The sequence below is a fragment of the Stegostoma tigrinum genome, chromosome 7 (genome assembly GCF_030684315.1).
Source record: "Stegostoma tigrinum isolate sSteTig4 chromosome 7, sSteTig4.hap1, whole genome shotgun sequence".
In the NCBI taxonomy this organism is placed as follows: domain Eukaryota; kingdom Metazoa; phylum Chordata; class Chondrichthyes; order Orectolobiformes; family Stegostomatidae; genus Stegostoma; species Stegostoma tigrinum.
Window position 1 is genome coordinate 99,753,311 of NC_081360.1, and position 23,536 is coordinate 99,776,846.

A 23,536-nucleotide genomic window follows, 5' to 3' on the forward strand; every position below is an offset into this window, starting at 1 on the left:
AGTGGAGGGCTTGTCTTACAAGGAGAGGTTGACTGAGCTCGGACTTTTCTTCTGGAGAGAAGGAGGAAGAGAGGTGACCTGATCGAGGTGTACAAGGTAATGAGAGGCATGGTTAGAGTCGATAGCCAGAGACTTTTCCCCAGGGCAGGATTGACTGCCACGAGGGGTCATAGTTTTAAGGTGTTAGGAGGAAGGTATAGAGGAGACGTCAGAGGGAGGTTCTTCACCCAGAGAGTTGTGAGCGCATGGAATAGTTTGCCAGTGGTAGTCGTGGAAGCAGAGTCATTAGTGACATTTAAGCGACTGCTGGACATGGACAGCGGTGAATTGAGGGGAATGTAGATTAGGTTATTTTATTTTTGGATTAGGATTAATCCACGGCAAAACATCGTAGGCTGAAGGGCCAGTACTGTGCTGTACTTTTCTATGTTCTATGTTCTAAGATGTTCAGAGGATTAGATAGGCTGGACAGTGAGAGTCTTTTTCCTAGGGTCATGATGTCGGCTTGTACAAGGGGTCATAGCTGCCAATTGAGGGGTGAAAGATTTAAGACAGATGTCAGAGGCAGGTTCTTTACTCAGAGAGTGTTCAGGGCGTGGAACGCCCTGCCTGCCAATGTAGTTAATTCAGCCACATTAGGGGCATTTAAACAGTCCTGGGATAAGCATATGGATAATGATGGGATAGTGTAGGGGGATGGGGTTAGATATGTTCACAGGTCGGCGCAACATCGAGGGCCGAAGGGCCTGTTCTGCGCTGTATTTTTCTACGTTCTATGTTCTCTCCCCTCCATGACTGCCACCATACATCACTCCAATTACCAGCTCTGTTATCAGCCAAGAAGGGCTACGTGGTCTCATTTGTTAATGGGAAGTGGCAGGAAGGCTATTGCAATCTCCTCCAGGTCCATTTTCAGCTTCCTAATTGCCCTCCTTGTCCTCAACCTTGTTAGATCTCAATTCTTTCTTTATATTCCACGTCATTCAGTAACCTTTGGCGATGATCTCTGCGTCCTCACTGTCCACTGGAGTAGTGCCAGATGATTGGAGGGTGGCAAATGTCATTCCTTTGTTCAAGAAAGGGAATAAGGATAATCTCAGAAATTACAGACCAGTCAGTCTTACTTCTGTGGTGGGCAAATTATTGGACAGGATTCTGAGAGATTGTATTTATGTTTCTTTGAAAAAGCACAGTTTGATTAGAAATAGTCAGCATGGCTTTGTGAGGGACAGGTCATGCCTCACAAGTATTATTAAATTGTTTGAGGATGTGATGAAGACAGAGCAGAGGATGCGGTGTTTATGGACTTTAGCAAGGCATGTGATAGGGCTTCCCATGATAGGCTTATTCAGAAAGTAAGGAGGCATAGGATTCAGGGAAATTTGGCTGTCTGGATACAGAATTGGCTATCCAATAGAAGACAGAGGGTGGTAGTAGATGGAAGGTGTCAGCCTGGAGCTCGATAGCAGTAGTATTCTGCAGGGATCTGTTCAGGGGCTCCTGCTCTTTGTAATTTTTATAAATGTCTTGGATGAGGAAGTGGAAGGGTGGGTTAGTAAGTTTGCTGATGACACAAAGGTTGGCGGAGCTGTGGATATTCAAATTCGATCTTCCAAAATGAATCACTTCACACTTTTCTAGGTTGAATCCCATCATGGGTGCCATGGGACATTTGCAGGATACTGAGCTGAGCAAAGAAGTGGCAGATGGGATTCAACCGAGAAAAGTGTGAAGTGATTCATTTTGGAAGGTCAAATTTGAATGCAGAATACAGGGTTAATGGCAGGATTCTCAGCAGAGTGGAGGAACAGGGGGATCTTAGAGTTCAAGTCCATAAAATTCATCAAAGTTGTTACCCAAGTTGACAGGGTTGTAAAGGAGGCATATGGTGCGTTGGCTTGGCAGGAGAATTGAGTTTAAGAGCCGTGAGGTTATGCTGCAGCTCTATAAAACTCTGGTTAGACCATACTTGGGATATTGTGTTCAGTCCTGGTCACCTCATTATAGGAAGGATGTGGTAGCTTTAGAGAGGGTGCAGAGGAGATTTACCAGAATGCTGCCTGGACTGGAGGGCAGGTCTTATGAGGAAAGGTTGAGGGAGCTAGGGCTTTTCTCATTGGAACAAAGAGGGATGAGAGGTGACTTGATAGAGGTGTACAAGATGATGAGAGGCATAGATAGAGTGGATAGTCAGAGATTTTATCCCAAGGGGGAAATGACTAATACAAGAGGGCATAATATTAAGGTGATCGGAAGAAGATGCAGGGGACATGTCAGAGCTAGGTTCTTCACACAGAGTGGTGGGCATGGCAAAAGTGCTGCCGGCAGTGGTAGTGGAGTCAGATATAATCGGGACATCGAAGCGACTCTTGGATAGGTACATGGATGATAGTATAATGTAGGGCATTCGGGTTAGTTTGATCTTAATAGGATAATAGATTGGCACAACATCATGGGCCGAAGGGCCTGTACTGTTCTATGTTCTATGTTTTTTTGGTTTTAATCCATTACCCTGAACTTTATGATGACCAATGGCTCTTTGCCTAGTCTCACCTCCTCACTCACTGCTCCTGCCCCTCTCTCTACCCCCAAAAACCTCCTTTACATAGTAAAACTTAGAGATATCCACACTCCATCGACTCAGGCCTCCAGCATTTCCTTGACTTACATCACTTCACCATTGGTGGCCACGCTTTCAGCTGCCTCAATCCCAAACTCCAGAATTCCTTCCTCTGAACTCTCCATCCCTTGCCTTCCCTACCCCCGCCCCCCACTTTAAAATGTTCCTTAAAACAAGGCAAATTGGACAAGAGATAATGGGAACTGCAGATGCTGGAGAATTCCAAGCTAATAAAACGTGAGGCTGGATGAACACAGCAGGCCAAGCAGCATCTCAGGAGCACAAAAGCTGACGTTTCGGGCCTAGACCCTTCATCAGAGAGGGGGATGGGGAGAGGGAACTGGAATAAATAGGGAGAGAGGGGGAGGCGGACCAAAGATGGAGAGTAAAGAAGATAGGTGGAGAGAGTATAGGTGGGGAGGTAGGGAGGGGATAGGTCAGTCCAGGGAAGACGGACAGGTCAAGGAGGTGGGATGAGGTTAGTAGGTAGCTGGGGGTGTGGCTTGGGGTGGGAGGAAGGGATGGGTGAGAGGAAGAACTGGTTAGGGAGGCAGAGACAGGCTGGACTGGTTTTGGGATGCAGTGGGTGGGGGGGAAGAGCTGGGCTGGTTGTGTGGTGCAGTGGGGGGAGGGGACGAACTGGGCTGGTTTTGGGATGCGGTGGGGGAAGGAGAGATTTTGAAGCTGGTGAAGTCCACATTGATACCATTAGGCTGCAGGGTTCCCAAGCGGAATATGAGTTGCTGTTCCTGCAACCTTCAGGTGGCATCATTGTGGCACTGCAGGAGGCCCATGATGGACATGTCATCTAAAGAATGGGAGGGGGAGTGGATATAATCGGGACATCTAAGCGACTCTTGGATAGGTACATGGATGATAGTATAATGTAGGGCATTCGGGTTAGTTTGATCTTAATAGGATGCACATCTGCCAATGTGGTATACTGTATCCACTTTACCCGGTGTGGCTTCCTCTACATTGGGGAAACCAAGCGGAGGCTTGGGGACCTCTTTGCAGAACACCTCCGCTCGGTTCGCAACAAACAACTGCACCTCCCAGTCACAAACCATTTCCACTCCCCTTCCCATTCTCTAGATGACATGTCCATCATGGGCCTCCTGCACTGCCACAATGATGCCACCCGAAGGTTGCAGGAACAGCAACTCATATTCTGCTTGGGAACCCTGCAGCCTAATGGCATCAATGTGGACTTCACCAGCTTCAAAATCTCCCCTTCCCCCACTGCATCCCAAAACCAGCCCAGTTCGTCCCCTCCCCCCACTGCACCACACAACCAGCCCAGCTCTTCCCCTCCACCCACTGCATCCCAAAACCAGTCCAACCTGTCTCTGCCTCCCTAACTGGTTCTTCCTCTCACCCATCCCTTCCTCCCACCCCAAGCCGCACCCCCATCTACCTACTAACCTCATCCCACCTCCTTGACCTGTCCGTCTTCCCTGGACTGACCTATCCCCTCCCTACCTCCCCACCTATACTCTCCTCTCCACCTATCTTCTTTTCTCTCCATCTTCGGTTCGCCTCCCCCTCTCTCCCTATTTATTCCAGAACCCTCTCCCCATCCCCCTCTCTGATGAAGGGTCTAGGCCCGAAACGTCAGCTTTTGTGCTCCTGAGATGCTGCTTGGTCTGCTGTGTTCATCCAGCCTCACATTTTATTATCTCAAATTGGACAAGAATTTGGCCACCCCTTGTAATACTTACACATTCATCTCGATTTCAACATTGGTTTGGATACCTTTCTACTGTGTTAATAGGACAGTCTTAATGTAAATAGCTGTAGTAGTTGAGAGGTCTGAAGCAGTAGCTAAAGTCTAATCAGTTTACAGCTAAAAGCTGCCCAATTGCCAAGTTGCAGATAACTTTGGTAGCTCTGATATGGAAGATAAATTGAAAACAGGGGCACAGCCAGAGACAATGCTCATTATTTGGCTGTAATTCTGATATAGTTAATCAGACAAAAAGTGCAAACTAACGATGCCTCTAATGACCATTAACATAAGCAGAGGTTATCCAGTCGGATCACCTGGGTTAATATTAAATTTATTCCGGACTGATCCCAACACTGAACAGCCAAAGGTCAAACAGACTTCATTCTGCTACTCAGGAGATCTGTCTCTCATTTCTCTCTTTCTCTCTCTCACTGTCATTCTCTCTTCACCTCCCAGACTCAGTCTTGTATAGACGTGAGAATTGTGTGGCGAGCAAACGACGTCAGGGTCCCACTGAGGTGTCAGGAGGTGGGCCGATGATTAGCCCGGACACATGGAAGACTGTCGAAGCCCAGAACAAGGCCCAAAGAGGGAGGCTGAGATTGCGAGATACCCCTTTCACCGGCGACCTCCCTGGATCCTCAGCATTTTGTTTGCAGTGCAGGTAGGGGAGAGTCCCCATGTGCACACCCCGGCTCCTATCACTCCACCACTCAGTGTTAAAATCCAGGGGCTAAACTTTGTAAACTTCCCCCGAAACTCTGTTGTTGCTTTGCATCTTTGTTTTCTGTCCACCCAAGGCGTCGCTTCCTGGACCAGCACTTATTGCCCCATCTATAACTGCCCTTCAAGAGGTGATGAAGAATGGGCCTCCTTGAACAGTTGCAGCCCTCGGTGCGTAGGGACAATCACAGAGCTGTTAGGGAGGGCATTCCAATATTTTGATCTTGCGGGGTGAAGGAACAGTGACGCATTTCCCAGTCAGGATGGACCGCAACTGTAAGGGGGACTTGAAGGGTGGGTGGTGGATTTCCCAGTGGTCTGCTGCCCTTGGTCTCTTAGACGGGGGAGGCCGTGGGCTCGGAAGGCATCTGAGGAGCCTTGTGAATTTCTGCTGTTCATCTTGTAGATGTAACACCTTGCAGCCACTGAATGTCGGGGGTGGATGGTTTGACAGCTAGAAGGTGGGGTGCATACGTTGGATCTTTCTTAAAATGCTCATTTTGAGCTGCATGTTTGGTCACCTGCCCTAATATGTTATTACACAATTTGGTGCCTGACCATGATTAGTAATGCTAGTGTATTGTGTCTTGGGAATTTTTTCTACTTCATAGGTGCTATGCAAACAGAAGTCATTGCTGTTGACTGTAAGGCTGTGATTTCTTCTTTTATTGTCTTTACGGTGTATGTATTGCTCTGAATTTTTGGTTACTTACCAGGCTTGTAATAATTCACCCTGCGATTACTGAATAACATTTGACTTAATGCTTGGGTAGAGTTGCACACATGACATTCCTGGGATCCCTCCCGTGCAGCTGAAAGGATTTTGAGTGTTTAGGAGAAATTAGCTTCATCATGTTCAAGGTCAGCACTCCTTAGTGCTGGAGCTTAGGTTGCGGGATCTTGCTGTGCACCAAATAAGGGTCAAGTTTCCCACATTCATTAAAATGAGTGCCCTTTTAAGCTACCTCATTGGCTATGGAACATACAAATCAGGAACAGGATAAGGTCGTTCAGCCCCTTGAACATACTCTACCATTCAATAGCAGATCTGATTATAAACTCAAAGTCATTTATGAGATGTGGGCATTATATATTCTGCCAGCATTAGCTGCCCAAGAGAAGGTGGTGGTGTGTTGCCATTCTGAACTATTGGGTTCCATGGGGTACAGGAATACCATCCTGTCCGGTTCTATTAGGGAAGAAGTTCCAGGATTTTGACCAGAAGGAAGGATGATATGTTTCCAAGTCAGGATGGTGAGTGGCTTGGAGGGGAATTTGCAGGGGTTGGTGTTCCCAAGTATCTGCTGCCCTTGTCCTTCTGGATGGCAGTGGTGGTGGGTTTGGACGGTGCTGTCTAAGGAGCCCCAGTGAGTTTCTGCAGTGTACCTTGTAGGTGGTACCAATATTCTGTCTAACTTTCTTTTGGACAGTGCAGGTTTCTGATTTCTGTGTATGGCAGTGGAACTGGAAGTCAATGCTGTGACATGCATGCTAACGCTGGTTGCCACCCAAGCATCCTTGTAGCAGCTGCATGTGGAGTTTTGATTGAGCTTGAATGGTACCTGCTGCTACTGAGCATTGGCGATGGAGCTGATGATGCTTGGGCCTAGGACACTACCCTGAAGAGCTCCTGCAGAGCTGCCCTCGAGCTGGGATGATAAGCCTTTATGTTAGGTCTGACTGCAAATTGTGGCAAGTTTTTCTGTATTATTCCCAAGACACCTTCACATAGGCCCTCCCTCACACACATACTCTTGCCCACACGCACTCTCGTTCAAAAAACACACAATTTGTAGTCTTGATCAGTCAGTGTGGCATCTTCTCAAATCCTGCTTTTGGAATCGAACCAGCCTGATTCCAGGATAAAACTCTGAGACAGATTCTGAACAAAGCCTCACACCTACAATACAGTGTCTGACCATTTGTATATTCCTATGGTTCTGCCTAAGTGTCATGACAGCACAGCACTAACATTGACTTTAAGAACGCTTTACTCACCATCTAACACTCTTGGTCACCTGCAGAGCCTTATCATCTGACACCCCACTCACACCAGTTGTATGATCTTTTGATCTCTGTGCCCTTGACCTCTCTGCCTATTAACTCTGTGTCTGTGTGCCCTGCTCTCTCACCGCACCTGACAAAGGGGCTGCATTCCGAAAGTTTCTGTGATACCAAATAAACCTGTTGGGTTATAACCAATGAATGAATTTTCATTCATAAAGTCAGGAGGTATGGGATACAGGGTGATTTGGCTGTCTGGATTCAGAATTGGTTGGCTGACAGGAGGCAGAGTGGTTGTAGATGGTAAGTATTCTGCCTGGAGGTCAGTGCTGAGTGGTGTCCCGCAGGGCTCTGTTCTTGGGCCTCTGCTCTTTGTAGTTTTTATAAATGACTTGGATGAGGAGGTTGAGGGGTGGGTTAGTATGTTTGCTGATGACACAAAGGTTGGAGGTGCCGTTGATAGCATCGAGGGCTATTGCAGGCTTCAGCGAGACGTTGGCAGTATGCAGCGCTGGATTGAGAAATGGCAGATGGAGTTCAACCTGGATAAATGCAAAGTGATGCATTTTGGAAGGTCGAACTTAAATGCTGAATATAGGATTAAAGGCAGGATTCTCGGCAGTGTGGAGGAACAGCGGGATCTTGGTGTTCAAGTGCATAGCTCCCTCAAAGTTGCCACCCAGGTGGATAAGGTTGTTAAGAAAGCATATGGTGTTTTGGCTTTCATTAACAGGGGGATCGAGATTAAGAGCCGCGAGGTTATGCTGCAGCTCTACAAAACCCTGGTGAGACCACACTTGGAATATTGTGTCCAGTTCCAGTCGCCCTATTATAGGAAAAATGTGGAGGCTTTGGAGAGGGTGCAAAGGAGGTTTACCAGGATGCTGCCTGGAGTGGAGGGCTTGTCTTATGAGGAGAGGTTGACTGAGCTCGGACTTTTCTCTCTGGAGAGAAGGAGGAAGAGAGGTGACCTGATCGAGGTGTACAAGGTAATGAGAGGCATGGATAGAGTCAATAGCCAGAGACTTTTCCCCAGGGCAGGATTGACTGCCACGAGGGGTCATAGTTTTAAGTTGTTAGGAGGAAGGTATAGAGGAGACGTCAGAGGAGGTTCTTCACCCAGAGAGTTGTGAGAGCATGGAATAGTTTGCCAGTGGTAGTCGTGGAAGCGGAGTCATTAGTGACATTTAAGCGACTGCTGGACATGCACATGGACAGCAGTGAATTGAGGGGAATGTAGGTTAGGTTATTTTATTTTGGATTAGGATTATTCCACGGCACAACATCGTGGACCAAAGGGCCTGTGCTGTGCTGTACTTTTCTATGTTCTATGTTCTATAACCTGTTGTCGTGTGACTTCTGACTCTGTCCCATTGTTTCTGGCTTTGCTTGGGTTTCTTGATGCTAGGCTTGGATCATCAGGGTCACTGGAGAGAGTGGCCGCTCCACCCAGGAAAGTACCGGTCCATGGAGGTTTTGTGTTGTAGTGACTCTATGACCTACCCCAATGGTACATGGCTGTGAATCAACCTTTGTTCGAATGCGTGGTTAAAACTGCCTTGGTGGGATTTACTGCATTAACAGGTGAGTTGAAAAGGGGCTATAAGATGTTTGTTGTTCGGCCTTCCTAACCACTTTCTCCTTCTCTATCCCCAGCATGTGTTGGTGCAGACAGCCCTCCTGCAGACTGTCCACTGTCTCCTCATTGATGCCCTCCCATCAAACCAGATTGCCCGCCAACATGGCTACCAATTCATGGCTACTAGCCTCTTTGCCTCTGGCATCTCCACTTTGCTGCAAACCACCTTGGGCAGCAGGTAAGCAAGTTTTCAAATGCTCATTGCTGCCATTCGTGAGGCCCCACTTTACAGATTAGCCCATAAAACTAATTCACATGGAACAGGGGGTGGTGTACTGACATGGGGCAGCAGTTAGCACTGCTGTCTCACAATGCCATGGACCTGGGTTCGGTTCCATGCCTGGGGTGACTCACTGTGTAGAGTTTGCACATTCTCCCCATGGGTTTCCTCCCACGGTCACGAAGATGTGCAGTCTGGGTGGATTGGCCATGGGAAATACTGGGTCTGGGTGGGGTGGTCTTCAGAGGGTGCAGAGCAGTCTCGATGGGCTGAATGGCTTCTTTTCACACAGTAGGCATTCCATGATGATGCGAAACAAAGAGTAGGCAGCAGTGGGGTTCACAGGAATCAGTTATGGGCCTGAGCTATTCACTATATACATCAAGGATTTGGATGAGAGAACTTTAAGATATTTTCTACAAGTTTGGAGTTGACACAAGGCTGGTTGGCAGGGTAAGCTGTAAGGAGGGTGCAGCAGCATTGTTTGGACAAATTGATTGACCAAGCAACTGCAAGGTAAATGAAGTATAATGTGGATGAATGTGAGGTTATCCACTTTTGTATCAAAAACAAGAAGGCAGGTAAATATCTGAGAGGTGACAGATTGAGAAAGGGAAATGTGCAATGAGACCTGGGTGTCCTTGTATACCAATCACTGACAAGAAACATGTAGCTACAAGAGGATGTGAGGAGGGCAAATGGTATGTTGACTTTCATAGTGAGGAGATTTGAGTACAGGAACAGGGATGTCTTGCTGCAAATATACTGGGCCTTGGTGAAACCACACTGTAATTTTGTATCTGATGAAGCTCTCTGATGAAGGGTCTAGGCCCGAAACGTCAGCTTTTGTGCTCCTGAGATGCTGCTTGGCCTGCTGTGTTCATCCAGCTCCACGCTTTGTTATCATGTAATTTTGTACACAGTTTTGGTCTCCTTACCGGAGGAAAAATGTTCTGCCGTTGGAGGGAATGCAAAAAAAGGTGACCGGATTGATTCCTGGGATGACAGGATTAGTGTATGAGGAAAGACTGCATCAGTTAGGACTGTATTCACTGGAGTTTAGAAGAATGAGAGGAGATCTAATAGAAACCTGTAAAATTCTAACAGGGCTAGACTGGCTAAACATGGGACTGATGTTCCTGATGACTGGGGAGTCCAGAACAAGGTGTCACAGTTTAAAGATATGGGGTAGTCCTAAGATAAGGAGAAATTTCTTCACCTAGAGAGCGTTGAGCCTGTAGAATTCTCTGACACACAGCTGAAGACAAAATATTGAGTGTTTTCAAGAAGGGGTTAGCTATTGGGGATAAAGAGATCAAAGACTGGGGAGAAAGTGTGAAAAGGGGCCTGGTTTGGATCATCAGCCATGATCATATTGAATGGTGGAGCAGGTTTGAAGGGCTGAATGGCCTACTCCTGCTCCTATTTTCTATGTTTCTGTGTAATTCCTATCGGTATAATTGGAGAGATGTTTAAGATTATAAAAATGATAGTTGGTAATAAACCATATTCTCCAGGAGAGAGGGGCTTAGTCCAAAATGAGGAGGCATCATGTTATAATTAGGCCCTGGCTGTTCTAGGGAAAATTCTTCAATGCAGAAGGCAGCAGAAGATCTGGAGCGGTCACACACAAAAGGTCACAGTGTCTTGGGAGCTTCCAAATAAAACTGCAGAAGGTGGGCATCTGAAATGTGAGCTGAAAATGCTGGAAATGCTCAGCAGGTCGGGTAGCATTTTGTAGAGAGAGAAAGCAGAATTCACAGTTCAGGCTCATCAGAACTAGAAAATGTTAAGGGTGTCACAGGCCCTTAAACAACAAAAAAGGGGTGGAAGGTGAATATCAAATGGCATGCTCCTGTAGGGCTTGTTGTGTTAAGTCTCAAAGTTGGTATGTCGGTATACCTTTAAGGTATATGCCCATGGCATTATCGCTGTACCATAGAATGTGACCTGAGGGTATGACATTCTCAGACTCCAGCTTAACTGTAGTCACTTGAAGCATGACATGCTCATGAAAGCATTTGTAATGGAATGCACTTATACAAAGAACGAAGAACAAAGAAACCTACAGCACAGGAACAGGCCCTTCGGCCCTCCAAGCCTGCGCCAATCAAGATCCTCTGTCTAACCTGTCATCTATTTTCTAACGGTCTGTGTCCATTTGCTCCCTGCCCATCCATGTACCTGTCCAAATATATCTTAAATGACGCTAACGTGTCTGCTGCTACCACCTCCACTGGCAACGCGTTCCAGGTGCCCACCACCCTCTTGTGTAAAGAACCATCCCAGGCACGCCCCTGCCTGAATATCTAAACTTTGTGAATCACAGTGGGCTGCAATAAACATTCTGCTGGATCCTTCAAATACAAGCAAGCAGTCAGAGCGTAGAGCGTAGAGTGTAGAGCAGAACAGCACAGCACAGGCCTTCAGCTCACTATGTTGTGCCGAATTTTACCTAATCCCAAGGTCTATCTAACCTCCACCCCTACCTTATACTATCATCCATATGCCTATCTAATGGCCACTTACATGACCCTAATGAGGCCAACTCCACTATCCTCTCTGGTAATGCTCCCACATCCCAACCACTCTCTGAGTAAAGAACCTACCTCTGACGTCTCCCCTCTATCTACCTCCACTCACTTTAAAACTACGCCCCCTCGTAACAGCTACCTCCACCCCGGGAAAAAGTCTCTGGCTGCCCAGTCTATCTATACCTCTGGTCATTTTGTACACCTCTTTCAAGTCACCTCTTATCCTTTGTCATTCTAAGGAGAAAAGCCCTAGCACTCTCAATGTTTCCTTGTAAGACCTTTCCTCCATTCCAAGCAACACCCTGGTAAATGTCCTCTGCACCTTGAAAAAGAAAAAGGAAAATGTTAGGATACCATCAGACGAGGAGGGTTGAGATTTCAGCCATGAGAAAATCACAATCTGAAATTGTAAATTATTTGCTTTTCATTTATCCATTCATGGGAACGTGAGTGTTGTTGGCAAGAACATTTGTTGCCCATCCCTTGGTGCCGTTGAACTGGAGTGGCTTGCTAAACACACTGCAGTAAACAAGCAACCACATTGCTATGTGTCTGGAGTTGCATGAATGCCAGAACAGGTAAGGAGGGCAGATTTCCCTCCTTAAAAGACATCAGTGAACCAGAGAAGTTTTTACAATCAATGATTGTACATGGGCACCATCACTGAGACTATTTCATTCCAAACTTAATTAATGATCGTCGGCTGCTTCATCAATGACCTTCCCTCTGGCAAACGTCAGAAGTGAGGATGTTCGCCAACAAATACACAACAGTTGGCACCATTTGAAAATCCTCCAATAATGAAGCAGTCCATGTTCAAGATAATAAAATGTGAGGCTGGATGAACACAGCAGGCCAAGCAGCATCTCAGGAGCACAAAAGCTTGATGCTGCTTGGCCCGCTGCGTTCATCCAGCCTCACATTTTATTATCTTGGATTCTCCAGCATCTGCAGTTCCCATTATCTCCGCAGTCCATGTTCAAATGCATTCAAGATCTGGATAGTATCCAGGTTTGGGCTGACAAATGGCAAGTAACATTCATACCACAAACATGCCAGGCTATGTCCATCTCCACTAGAGACAATCTAAACACCACCCCTCAACATTCAATGGCATTACTATCCCTAAATCCACCACTATCAACATCCCAGGGGTTGCCAGTGACCAGAAACCCAACTGGACTCACCATATAAAGATGTTGGGAATTCTGCAGCAAGTAGCTCACCTCCTGGCACCCCAAAGCCTGTCCACCATCTAGAAGGCACATGCCAGGACTGTGGCGGGATACTCCCTACTTGCCTGGATGAGTGTAACTCCAACAAGAAGCACAATGTCATCCAGGACAAAGCAGGAACTCGATTGGAACCACATCGACCACCTTAAGTATTCATTCACTCCACGCTGCAAAGTGGCAACCCTGTATGCTAGCTACAAGATGCACTGCACAGCTCACGCAGTATCCTTCAAAGATAGTTCCCAAAACTATCTCCCACTTCCTACAGACTAAGGGGGTGGCCATGGGCACCCGCATGGGCCCCAGCTATGCCTGCCTCTTTGTAGGTTACGTGGAACAGTCCCTCTTCCGCACCTACACAGGCCCCAAACCCCACCTCTTCCTCCGTTACATTGATGACTGTATCGGCGCCGCCTCTTGCTCCCCAGAGGAGCTCGAACAGTTCACCCACTTCACCAACACCTTCCACCTCAACCTTCAGTTCACCTGGGCCATCTCGAGCACATCCCTCACCTTCCTGGACATCTCAGTCTCCATCTCAGGCAACCAGCTTGTAACTGATGTCCATTTCAAGCCCACCGACTCCCACAGCTACCTAGAATACACCTCCTCCCACCCACCCTCCTGCAAAAATTCCATCCCCTATTCCAAATTCCTCCACCTCCGCCGCATCCGCTCCCACGATAAGATATTCCACTCCCGCACATCCCAGATGTCCGAGTTCTTCAAGGACCGCAACTTTCCCCCCACAGTGATCGAGAACGCCCTTGACCGCGTCTCCCGGATTTCCCGCAACACATCCCTCACACCCTGCCCCCGCCACAACCGCCCAAAGAGGATCCCCCTCATTCTCACACACCACCCTACCAACCTCCGGATACAACGCATCATCCTCCGACACTTCCGCCATCTACAATCCGAGCCCACCACTCAAGACATTTTTCCATCCCCACCCCTGTCTGCTTTCCGGAGAGACCACTCTCTCCGTGACTCCCTTGTTCGCTCCACTGCCCTCCGACCCCACCACACCCGGCACCTTCCCCTGCAACCGCAGGAAATGCTACACTTGCCCCCACACCTCCTCCCTCACCCCTATCCCAGGCCCCAAGATGACATTCCACATTAAGCAGAGGCTCACCTGCACATCTGCCAATGTGGCATACTGCATCCACTGTACCCGGTGCGGCTTCCTCTACATTGGGGAAACCAAGCGGAGGCTTGGGGACCGCTTTGCAGAACACCTCCGCTCAGTTCGCAACAAACAACTGCACCTCCCAGTCGCAAACCATTTCCACTCCCCCTCCCATTCTTTAGATGACATGTCCATCATGGGCCTCCTGCAGTGCCACAATGATGCCACCCGAAGGTTGCAGGAACAGCAACTCATATTCCGCCTGGGAACCCTGCAGCCTAATGGTATCAATGTGGACTTCACCAGTTTCAAAATCTCCCCTTCCCCTACTGCATCCCTAAACCAGCCCAGTTCGTCCCCTCCCCCCACTGCACCACACAACCAGCCCACCTCTTCCCCCCCACCCACTGCATCCCAAAACCAGTCCAACCTGTCTCTGCCTCCCTAACCGGTTCTTCCTCTCACCCATCCCTTCCTCCCACCCCAAGCCACACCCCCGCCTACCTACTAACCTCATCCCACCTCCTTGACCTGTCCGTCTTCCCCAGACTGACCTATCCCCTCCCTACCTCCCCACCTATTCTCTCTCCACCTATCTTCTTTACTCTCCATCTTCGGTCCGCCTCCCCCTCTCTCCCTATTTATTCCAGTTCCCTCTCCCCATCCCCCTCTCTGATGAAGGGTCTAGGCCCGAAACATCAGCTTTTGTTCTCCTGAGATGCTGCTTGGCCTGCTGTGTTCATCCAGCCTCACATTTTATTATCTTCCAAAACTACAACCACTTCCACCTAGAAGGACAAGGGCGGCAGGTACATGGGAACATATCACCTACAAGTTACTCACCATTCTGACGTGGAAAGATATTGCCATTCATAGAGCAAAGAACAAAGAAAATTACAGCACAGGAACAGGCCCTTTGGCCCTCCAAGCCTGTGCCAATCGAGGTCCTCTGTCTAACCTGTCATCTATTTTCTAACGGCCTGTGTCCATTTGCTCCCTGCCCATCCATGTACCTGTCCAGATATATCTTAAAAGACGCTAACGTGTCTGCGTCTACCACCTCCGCTGGCAACGCGTTCTAGGGACCCACCACCCACTGCGGCAAGAACTTAACACGCATAGCTCCCTTAAACCTTCCTCCTCTCACTTTGAACTCATGGATCCTAGTAATTGAGTCCCCCACTCTGGGAAAAAGCTTCTTGCTATCCACCCTGTCTGTACCCCTCACAATTCTGTAGACTTCCTGGGTCAAAATCCTGGAATTCCCTCCCTAAGTGCATTGTGGGTTGACCTACAGCACATGGACTGCAGTGGTTCAAGAATGCAGCTCACCATCACCTTCTCAAGGGGCAACTAGGGATGGGGCAATAAATACTAATCTCGTCAGTGATTTTACAACCCAGAAATAATAGAAATATTGTCCAATGGTGGTCCAGCTTCTCTCCCCATGACTGTTACAATCAATCTGTTAAAGTGGACCCTGAGACCTTTAAATGAATGTAATACCTTGGAGCAGGAGTGGGCCATTCAGCCAATCTAATGCTCTGCCATTTAGTACAATCTTCTCAGCCTCAACTCCACTTTCTTGCTGACTCTCCATAACCCTTCAACCTATGACTAATTACAAATCTGCCTACCTCCTACTTAAATTTACTCAATGCCCCAGCATTCACTGCATTGTGGTGCAGTGAATTCTGCAAATTCATGATCCTTTGAGAGAAGTAATTTCTCCTCATCTCTATTTTGAATGTGTTATCCTTAATCCTAAAACTATGACTTCTCATTTCTAGATTGCCCAGTAATTATCCATTCTACATCTCCTTTATCAAAGCCCTTTAGTGTTACAAGGAGGCAATGGCCTAGTTGTATTATTGCTAAACTGTTAATCCAGAGATCCAGGTAATGTTCTGGGGACCTGGGTTCGAATCCTGCCACAGCAAGTAGTGGAATTTGAATTCAATAAATATCTGGAATTAAGAACCTAATGATGACCATGAATGGAGTGTCAACTGTCAGGAAAAACCCATCTCACTCACTCATTACCTTTTGAGAAGGAAACTGCCATCCTTATCTGGTCTGGCCTATGTGTAATTCCAGACCCACAGCAATGTGGTCGAGCCTAAACTTAACAATTAGTGATGGACAACAAATGCTGCCTGGCCTGTGATGCCATCATCTCAAGAATGATTAAAGGGGGCAAAAAAGCAGCATTTAGTTCACTTCTCATTCTTTTAAACTCTAGCCAGTGTAGGCCTAAACCATTCAATCTCTCCTCATAAAATAAGGCCTTCATCTCTGGAATCAAACCAGTTAAACATCCTCTGAATTGTCGCCAATGTAACAACATTCTCCCTCAAGAAAGAGGCCTACAACTACACCATACTCCAGGTGAGGTCTCACCAATGTCTTGTACACTTGCAGTAACACCTCCCCATTTTTACACTCCATTCCTTTAGCAGTAAATGACCAAAATTCAATTACCTGTTGCAAATTTTCTCTCAGGGTGGGCAACAAATGCTGGCCCAGCTGGAGACACTCACACCCCATGGGCGGATAAACAAAAATGACATTGTGCTGTCTTGGAGAAAATGTTATTAATGAATCTGATGCCAAGATGTTGTCCCAGGAATCTCATCAGTAGCTGCGTGGTTTCTTTTGCAATGAGCTGTTGATTTCTGATCCAGATTTTCAGCCATCTCATTTTTCTGTGGGAAATAAAATCTTTCATTCTTTTTTCTCTGCAATTCGCAATTGATTTCCAGATAGAAGGAATGATGTCTCTGCAATAACACTTGCCCATCCATCTTATGGCTGTAGGTGGGATCTTTATTTGCACAGATTAGAGCATCCAGTCCTGTATAGCAGCAACTGAGGAGTTAATGGGAGGTTGGAGACTAACTCCGGATGTGCCTGGGGCAGGTAGAGTGGTCTAAAAGTGTAAGTCCTTTCCTTTCCCTTATTTAAGATGTACCTCCGCTTATCTCTCACCTTTAAGACCACAAAACATAGGAGCAAGATAGGCTATCCAGCCCATTGAATCTGCTCGCTATTCAGTAAGATCATTGCTGATCTGATAATCCTCAATTCCAATTTTCTCATATCCTTGAGATCCTTAATGATTAGAAATATGCATGTTTCAACTTTGATTATCCTTTTTAAAATTCATTCAAGGGATGCGGCCAACATTTATTGCCCATCCTCGAGGACAATTAAGAGTCAACTGCATTGCTTGTGGGGCTAGAGTCACATGTAGGCCATACCAGATAAGGGTGGCAGTTTCCTTCCCTGAAAGACATTAGTGAACCAAATGGGTTTTTCCTCAACAATTGACAACGGTTTCATGGTCATCATTAGATTCTTAATTCCAGCCTTTTACTTGAATTCAAATTCCAGCATCTGCCATGCCGGGATTCAAACAATGGTCTCCAGGATATTAAGATAATAAAATGTGAGGCTGGATGAACACAGCAGGCCAAGCAGCATCTCAGGAGCACAAAAGCTGACGTTTCGGGCCTAGACCCTTCATCAGACCCTTCTCTGATGAAGGGTCTAGGCCCGAAACGTCAGCTTTTGTGCTCCTGAGATGCTGCTTGGCCTGCTGTGTTCATCCAGCCTCACATTTTATTATCTTGGAATCTCCAGCATCTGCAGTTCCCATTATCTCTCCAGGATATTACCTGGGTCTCTGGGTTAATAGTCCAGTGATAATACGTCAAGGCCACCACCTCCCCATAAAAGATACATGCAGATACTCATAAAGCCTTGAAATACTTGAAAAAGTGCATGGAATATGGGCTTGTTCTCCTTGGAGGGAAAGATGCTAAGAGGTGATTTCATGAATGTTTTCAAAATCATGTGTGGGCTGGCTTGAGTAGATAAGGAGAAGCTATTCCCACTTGTAACAGGACTAAGAGTGAGAGGGCATAGATTTAAAGCAATGCGCAGAACAAGCAAAGATAATGTGAGAAAAAAAATTTTTCACACAGCAGGTGGTTTGAATCTGGACTGCACTTCCTGGAAATGTGGTGGAGGGCAGGTTCAATAGAGGCATTCAAGAGGGACATTGGATGGTTATTTGGATCAAAATAGTGTGCAGGCTTACAAGGAAGTGAAGACGGTTATCTAAGGTTACAAAGAGATGGTGATCAATTGGCTCAATGGGGTGAGGAGTGGCAGTTGGAGTTTAATTTGGATAAATGCATTTTTTTTGCAATTTTTGTAAAAAAAAGGACAGGACTTAAACAATTAAAAGCAGAGCCTTGAATAGTATTGTTCAACAGAGGGACCTAGGAGTTCTGATACATAATTCTTTGATGTTTGCGTCACACACTGGCAGACTGGTTAAACAGGCATTTAGCACGCTTGCCTTCATTGCTCAGGCCATCGAGTGTAGAATTTGGCACATTATGCTCAGGTTGTACAGGATGTTGGTGAGGCCTCTTCTGGAGTAAAGTGTGCAGTTCTTGTCACTTTGCAATAGGCAGAATATTATTAAACTGGAGAAGATATACCAGGATGTTGCCAAAAATAGAAAGTTCATAGTTATAAGGAGAGACTGGATTAGCTGGGATTTTATTCACTGGGATGTAGGAGGTTGAGGAGTGACCACATAGAGGTTAATAAAATTATGCCGGGTCCAGATAATGTGAATGGCAAGTGTCTTTTCCCTAGGGTTGGGGATTTGAAGACTAGTCGCCATGTTTTTAAGGTGAGAGGAGAAAGATTTAAACCAGACATAAGAGGCAACATTTTTTACACAGAGAGTGGTACATGTGTGGAACAAATGTCCAGAGGAAGTGTTGGATGCAAATACAGTTACAACATTTAAAAAGCATTTGGATAAGTACATAAATAAGAAATGTTAGGAGGGATATGGCCCAAGCACAGGCAGATGGGACATGTTTAATTTGGGGACATGGTTGGCGTGGACTGGTTGGGCTGAAGGGTCTGTTTCCATGCTGTATAACTCTTGGATCTATGAAAAGGCAGAAGATAGGTGCTAAGGAATAGAACTGGTGTAGGCATGATGGACTGAATGGCCTTCGTCTGGACTGTAAAAGTTCTGTGATTGTGTGACACTTTGAGGGTGACACAGTAATGCTTTATTGGTCAAGAGCACCGCAAGGAAGAAAGCCTCAAAGAAAACCCATTCAAAGAGGTTTATCTGCAGCAAGTTCAGAAAGTGACTGATGCATGTCAATTCGATATGGTACCAGAACATCCCAAGATGATTCCCAATCAATTAATTACTTGTTTAGCATTGTGGGTTTTCTTCTTCTCTTGTTTTATTTGAAGATGCGGTTTGAAAGTTGCTGAACGTATCTGACCGCTCCCTCAGCAATTGACCGAAGCCCCGTGTCTGCAATGGGAACAGCAGGGTTGCATTTATGCTATCCCATTTGGCTGGCACGCAAAAGGAATTTGGCTTCTCACTGCTCCTGAAAGTGTAAATCAGCATTTCAGGACAGAAGGGACTCTGAATGGAAGCACTGTCACTCTTTCCCCTCCTACAGAGTCTCACTGCTTCTCTTTGGTACCAGTTTGGGCACTTATTCAACATGTTGGCTGCTTTTTATGTTCTCTGTTAGAAGTTATGATGTAAATGCACCTTGGATTTATTGCTGGTTACGTTTTGATGTTCTCTGTACCGTAACAGTTTCCGGATTTTAATGTATCACACTGATTTCCACCTCCTGGGTAACTCATCAGCCAAATGCTTTATCACAGACTGTTCTGTGCTGAGATCCAGTTCCTGTGCCTGTTGAGGTCAAACGTCGACAGTTAAAAAATCACCGCTCTAGCGCTTTCAGAGCTGAAGGAGGCCATTTGACCCATTGTGCTTGCGCTGTCTCTTTGAAAGAGTTATTCAATTAGTGTGAGTAGGCGAGGCAGTTTGGAACACCTTCCCTGCCATTCCCACCTCTCCTGATGGGAGCAAATGAGTTTAAAATTTGAAAAGATGGTTGCAAAGGATCAGCCAGAAAATTTACTCAAGTTTTTAATGAAGTGAAAGGTCACGTTTATTGTTACCAACCTGTGTAAAGATATTGAAAGGTTAGTGTGGGCCTCAGATGCAATGTTCTTACTAAAAACCCACGCACACAGACTTGAAGTGAAAACTGGAAGGAAAGAAACTTTAAGTGTTGAGTCATGAGAAAAGGCCAAAATAAAGGATGGCTCAGTGGTTAGTACTGCAGCCTCACGGCACCAAGCACCCAGCTCAGTTCCACCGTCAGGTGATTGTGTGGAGTTTGCACATTCTCCCTGTGTCTGCATTGGGCTTCCTCCGGGTGCTCTGGTTTCCTCCCACAGTCCAAAGATAGACCGTGCTAAATTACCCACAGGGTGCAGGCTAGGTGGTTTAGCTAAGGGATGGGTGGGATGCTCAATCAGTCAAATAGCCTTTTTCTGTGCTTTTATGATTCTATGGTTCGGTATATTGGACAAAATTAAGGCAAGGTCCAGGACTGTTAACAGAGTTTATTACAGAATAGGCTAAATACCACAATGCATAGGTGCTAGCGAGTTTTGAGAAGATTTGTAGCTCAGGTTGAGGTTCTGGATGTGAGTAACTCACATCCACTACAATCCACTATATTTAGAGATACAAACACAACTGTGCGAGTCAGATTCCACGATGTAATCTAGTTTGATGGATCATGAACAGAAACAGAAGTTGCTGGAAAAGCTCAGCAGGTTTGGCAACCTCTGTGAAGGAAAAAACAGAGTTAGTGTTTCGCATCCGGCGAACCTTCCTCTGAAGAAGAGAGATAACAAAGTGTGAAGCTGGATGAACACAGCAGGCCAAGCAGCATCTTAGGAGCACAAAAGCTGACGTTTCGGGCTGAGACCCTTCATCAGAAAAGGGGGAGAGGGTTCTGAAATAAATAGGGAGAGAGGGGGAGGCAGATCGAAGATGGATAGAGGAGAAGGTAGATGGAGAGGAGACAGACAAGTTAAAGGGGGCGGGAATGGAGTCTGTAGAGGTGAGTATGGGTGGGGAGGTAGGGAGGGGATAGGTCAGTCCAGGGAGGACGGACAGGTCAAGGAGGTGGGATGAGGTTACTAGGTAGGAAATAGAGGTGCAGCTTGAGGTGGGAGGAGGGAATAGGTTAGAGGAAGAACAGGTTAGAGAGGCAGGGGATGAGCTGGGCTGGTTTTGGGATGCAGTTGGCGGAGGGGAGATTTTGAATCTTGTGAAATCCACATTGATACTATTGGGCTGCAGGATTCCCAAGTGGAATATGAGTTGCTGTTCCTGCAACCTTCGGGTGGCATCATTGTGGCACTGCAGGAGGCCCATGATGGACATGTCATCTAAAGAATGGGAGGGGGAGTGGAAATGGTTTGCAACTGGGAGGTGTTGCTGTTTATTGCGAACCGAGTGTAGGTGTTAGATGAGGTTAGTAGATAGGAAATGAGAGTGCGGCTTGCGGTGGGAGGAGGGGATAGGTGAGAGGAAGCATGGGTTAGGGAGGCAGGGACAAGCTGGGCTGGTTTTGGCATGTGGTAGGGGGAGGGGAGATTTTGAATCTTGTGAAATCGACATTGGGCTAACAAAGCGTGAAGCTGGATGAACACAGCAGGCCAAGCAGTATCTTAGGAGCACAAAAGCTGATGTTTCAGGCCTAGACCCTTCATCAGAAAGGGGGATGGGGAGAGGGTTCTGAAATAAATAGAGAGAGAGGGGGAGGTGGACCAAAGATGGATAGAAGAGAAGATAGATGGAGAGGAGAGTGTAGGTGGGGAGGTAGGGAGGGGATAGATCAGTCCGGGGGAGGACGGACAGGTCAAGGAGGTATCGTTGTGGCACTGCAGGAGGCCCAGGATGGACATCTCGTCTAAGGAATGGGAGGGGGAGTTAAAATGGTTTGCTACTGGGAGGTGCAGTTGTTTCTTGCGAACTGAGCCGAACTGTTCTGCAAAACGGTCCCCAAGCCTCCGCTTGGTTTCCCCAATGTTGAGGAAGCCGCACCGGGTACAGCGGATACAGTATACCACATTGGCAGATGTGCAGGTGAACATCTGCTTGATATGGAAAGTCATCTTGGGGCCTGGGATGGGGGCGAGGGAGGAGGTGTGGGGGCAAGTGTAGCACTTCCTGCGGTTGCAGGGGAAGGTGCCAGGTGTGGTGGGGTTGAGGGGAGTGTGGAGCAGACAAGGGAGTCCCGGAGAGAGTGGTCTCTCCAGAAGGCAGACAAGGGTGGGGATGGAAAAATGTCTTGGGTTGTGGGGTCGGATTGTAGATGGCGGAAGTGTCGGAGGATGATGCGTTGTATCCGGAGGTTTGTGGGGGCCATCCTGGGCCTCCTGCAGTGCCATAACGATGCCACCCGAAGGTTGCAGGAACAGCAACTCATATTCTGCTTGGGAACCCTGCAGCCCAATGGTATCAATGTGGACTTCACAAGCTTCAAAATCTCCCCTTCCCCCACTGCATCACAAAACCAGCCCAGCTCGTCCCCGCCCCCCTAACCGGTTCTTCCTCTCACCTATCCGCTCTTCCCACCTCAAACCACACTTCCATTTCCTACCTACTAACCTCATCCCGCCTCCTTGACCTGTCCGTCCTCCCCGGACTGACCTATCCCCTCCCTACCTCCCCACCTATACTCTCCTCCCCACCTATCTTCTCCTCTATCCATCTTCGGTCCACCTCCCCCCTCTCCTTATTTATTTCAGAACCCTCTCCACATCCCCCTCTCGGATGGATGGTCTAGGCCCGAAACATCAGCTTTTGTGCTCCTGAGATGCTGCTTGGCCTGCTGTGTTCATCCAGCTTCACACTTTGTTATCTCGGATTCTCCAGCATCTGCAGTTCCCATTATCCTTGATACCATTGGACTGCAGGGTTCCCAAGTGGAATATGAGTTGCTGCCCCTGCACCCTTCGGGTGGCATTGTTGTGACACTGCAGAGGCCCATGATGGGCATGTCGCCCGAGGAATGGGAGGGGGAGTTGAAATGGTTCGCGACCGGGAGGTGCAGCCTGCCTTCTTTTTACTCCTGTCATAAGCCCTACAACATAAATAAGCTTCCAATAGTGTCCAAGAGGCCTTCAGTCATCTGCTCTCTGACACATACTGATTTAAAATCATCATTTGGATAAGAGTGGCCTATTTAACTGTTAAATTCCCTCTCAGATGCAATTTAACCCATATGCTACCAGCTTAAATTCCAAACTCTAGAAAATTAGATTAACATCTACATATTATACACCTTTCATCACAAAAGAGTAATCCATAAACATCAGCTCTTCATGTGGTTCTCTCTTCCTTTTTCTCTCCTAACTCCATAAGATATAGGAGCAGAACTAGGCTACTCAGCCCATCACATCTGCTCTGCTATTCAATCAAGGCTGATATGTTTCTCACTGCCTATCTGTAACCCTCGATCCCCACACCATTCAGGAACCTGTCCAGCTCTGTCTTAAACATACTCAATGACTTGGCCTCCACAACCGTCTAAACCAATGAGTTCTATAGATTAACCACCCCCTGGCTGAGAAAATTCCTCTTCATCTGAGTTCTTAAGGGTTGTCACTTCACTTCAAGGCTCTACCCTTGGGTGCTAGTTCTCCTACGTGTGGAAACATTTTGCCCACATCCATTCTATCCAGGCCTCGCCGTATTCTGTAAGTTTCAATCAGTGTTTCCTTCATCCTTCCAAACTCCATTGAGTACTGACCCAAAGTCCTCAAC

At 47.0% G+C, this 23,536-nt stretch overlaps 1 protein-coding gene across 3 annotated transcripts in view; it reads left to right on the plus strand.

Moving 5' to 3' along the window:
- The first annotated feature begins 4,736 nt into the window (after positions 1–4,736).
- The window catches only part of slc23a3 (solute carrier family 23 member 3), an 80,356-nt gene continuing 61,556 nt past the window's right edge, over positions 4,737–23,536 (plus strand). For all 3 annotated transcript variants that reach the window (XM_059647676.1, XM_059647678.1, XM_059647677.1), the window contains exons 1-2: positions 4,737–5,013; positions 8,733–8,893. In XM_059647676.1, the coding sequence (XP_059503659.1) occupies positions 4,903–5,013; positions 8,733–8,893 (272 nt within the window). In that variant the 5' untranslated portion in view covers positions 4,737–4,902. The remainder of the gene's footprint in view (positions 5,014–8,732; positions 8,894–23,536) is intronic.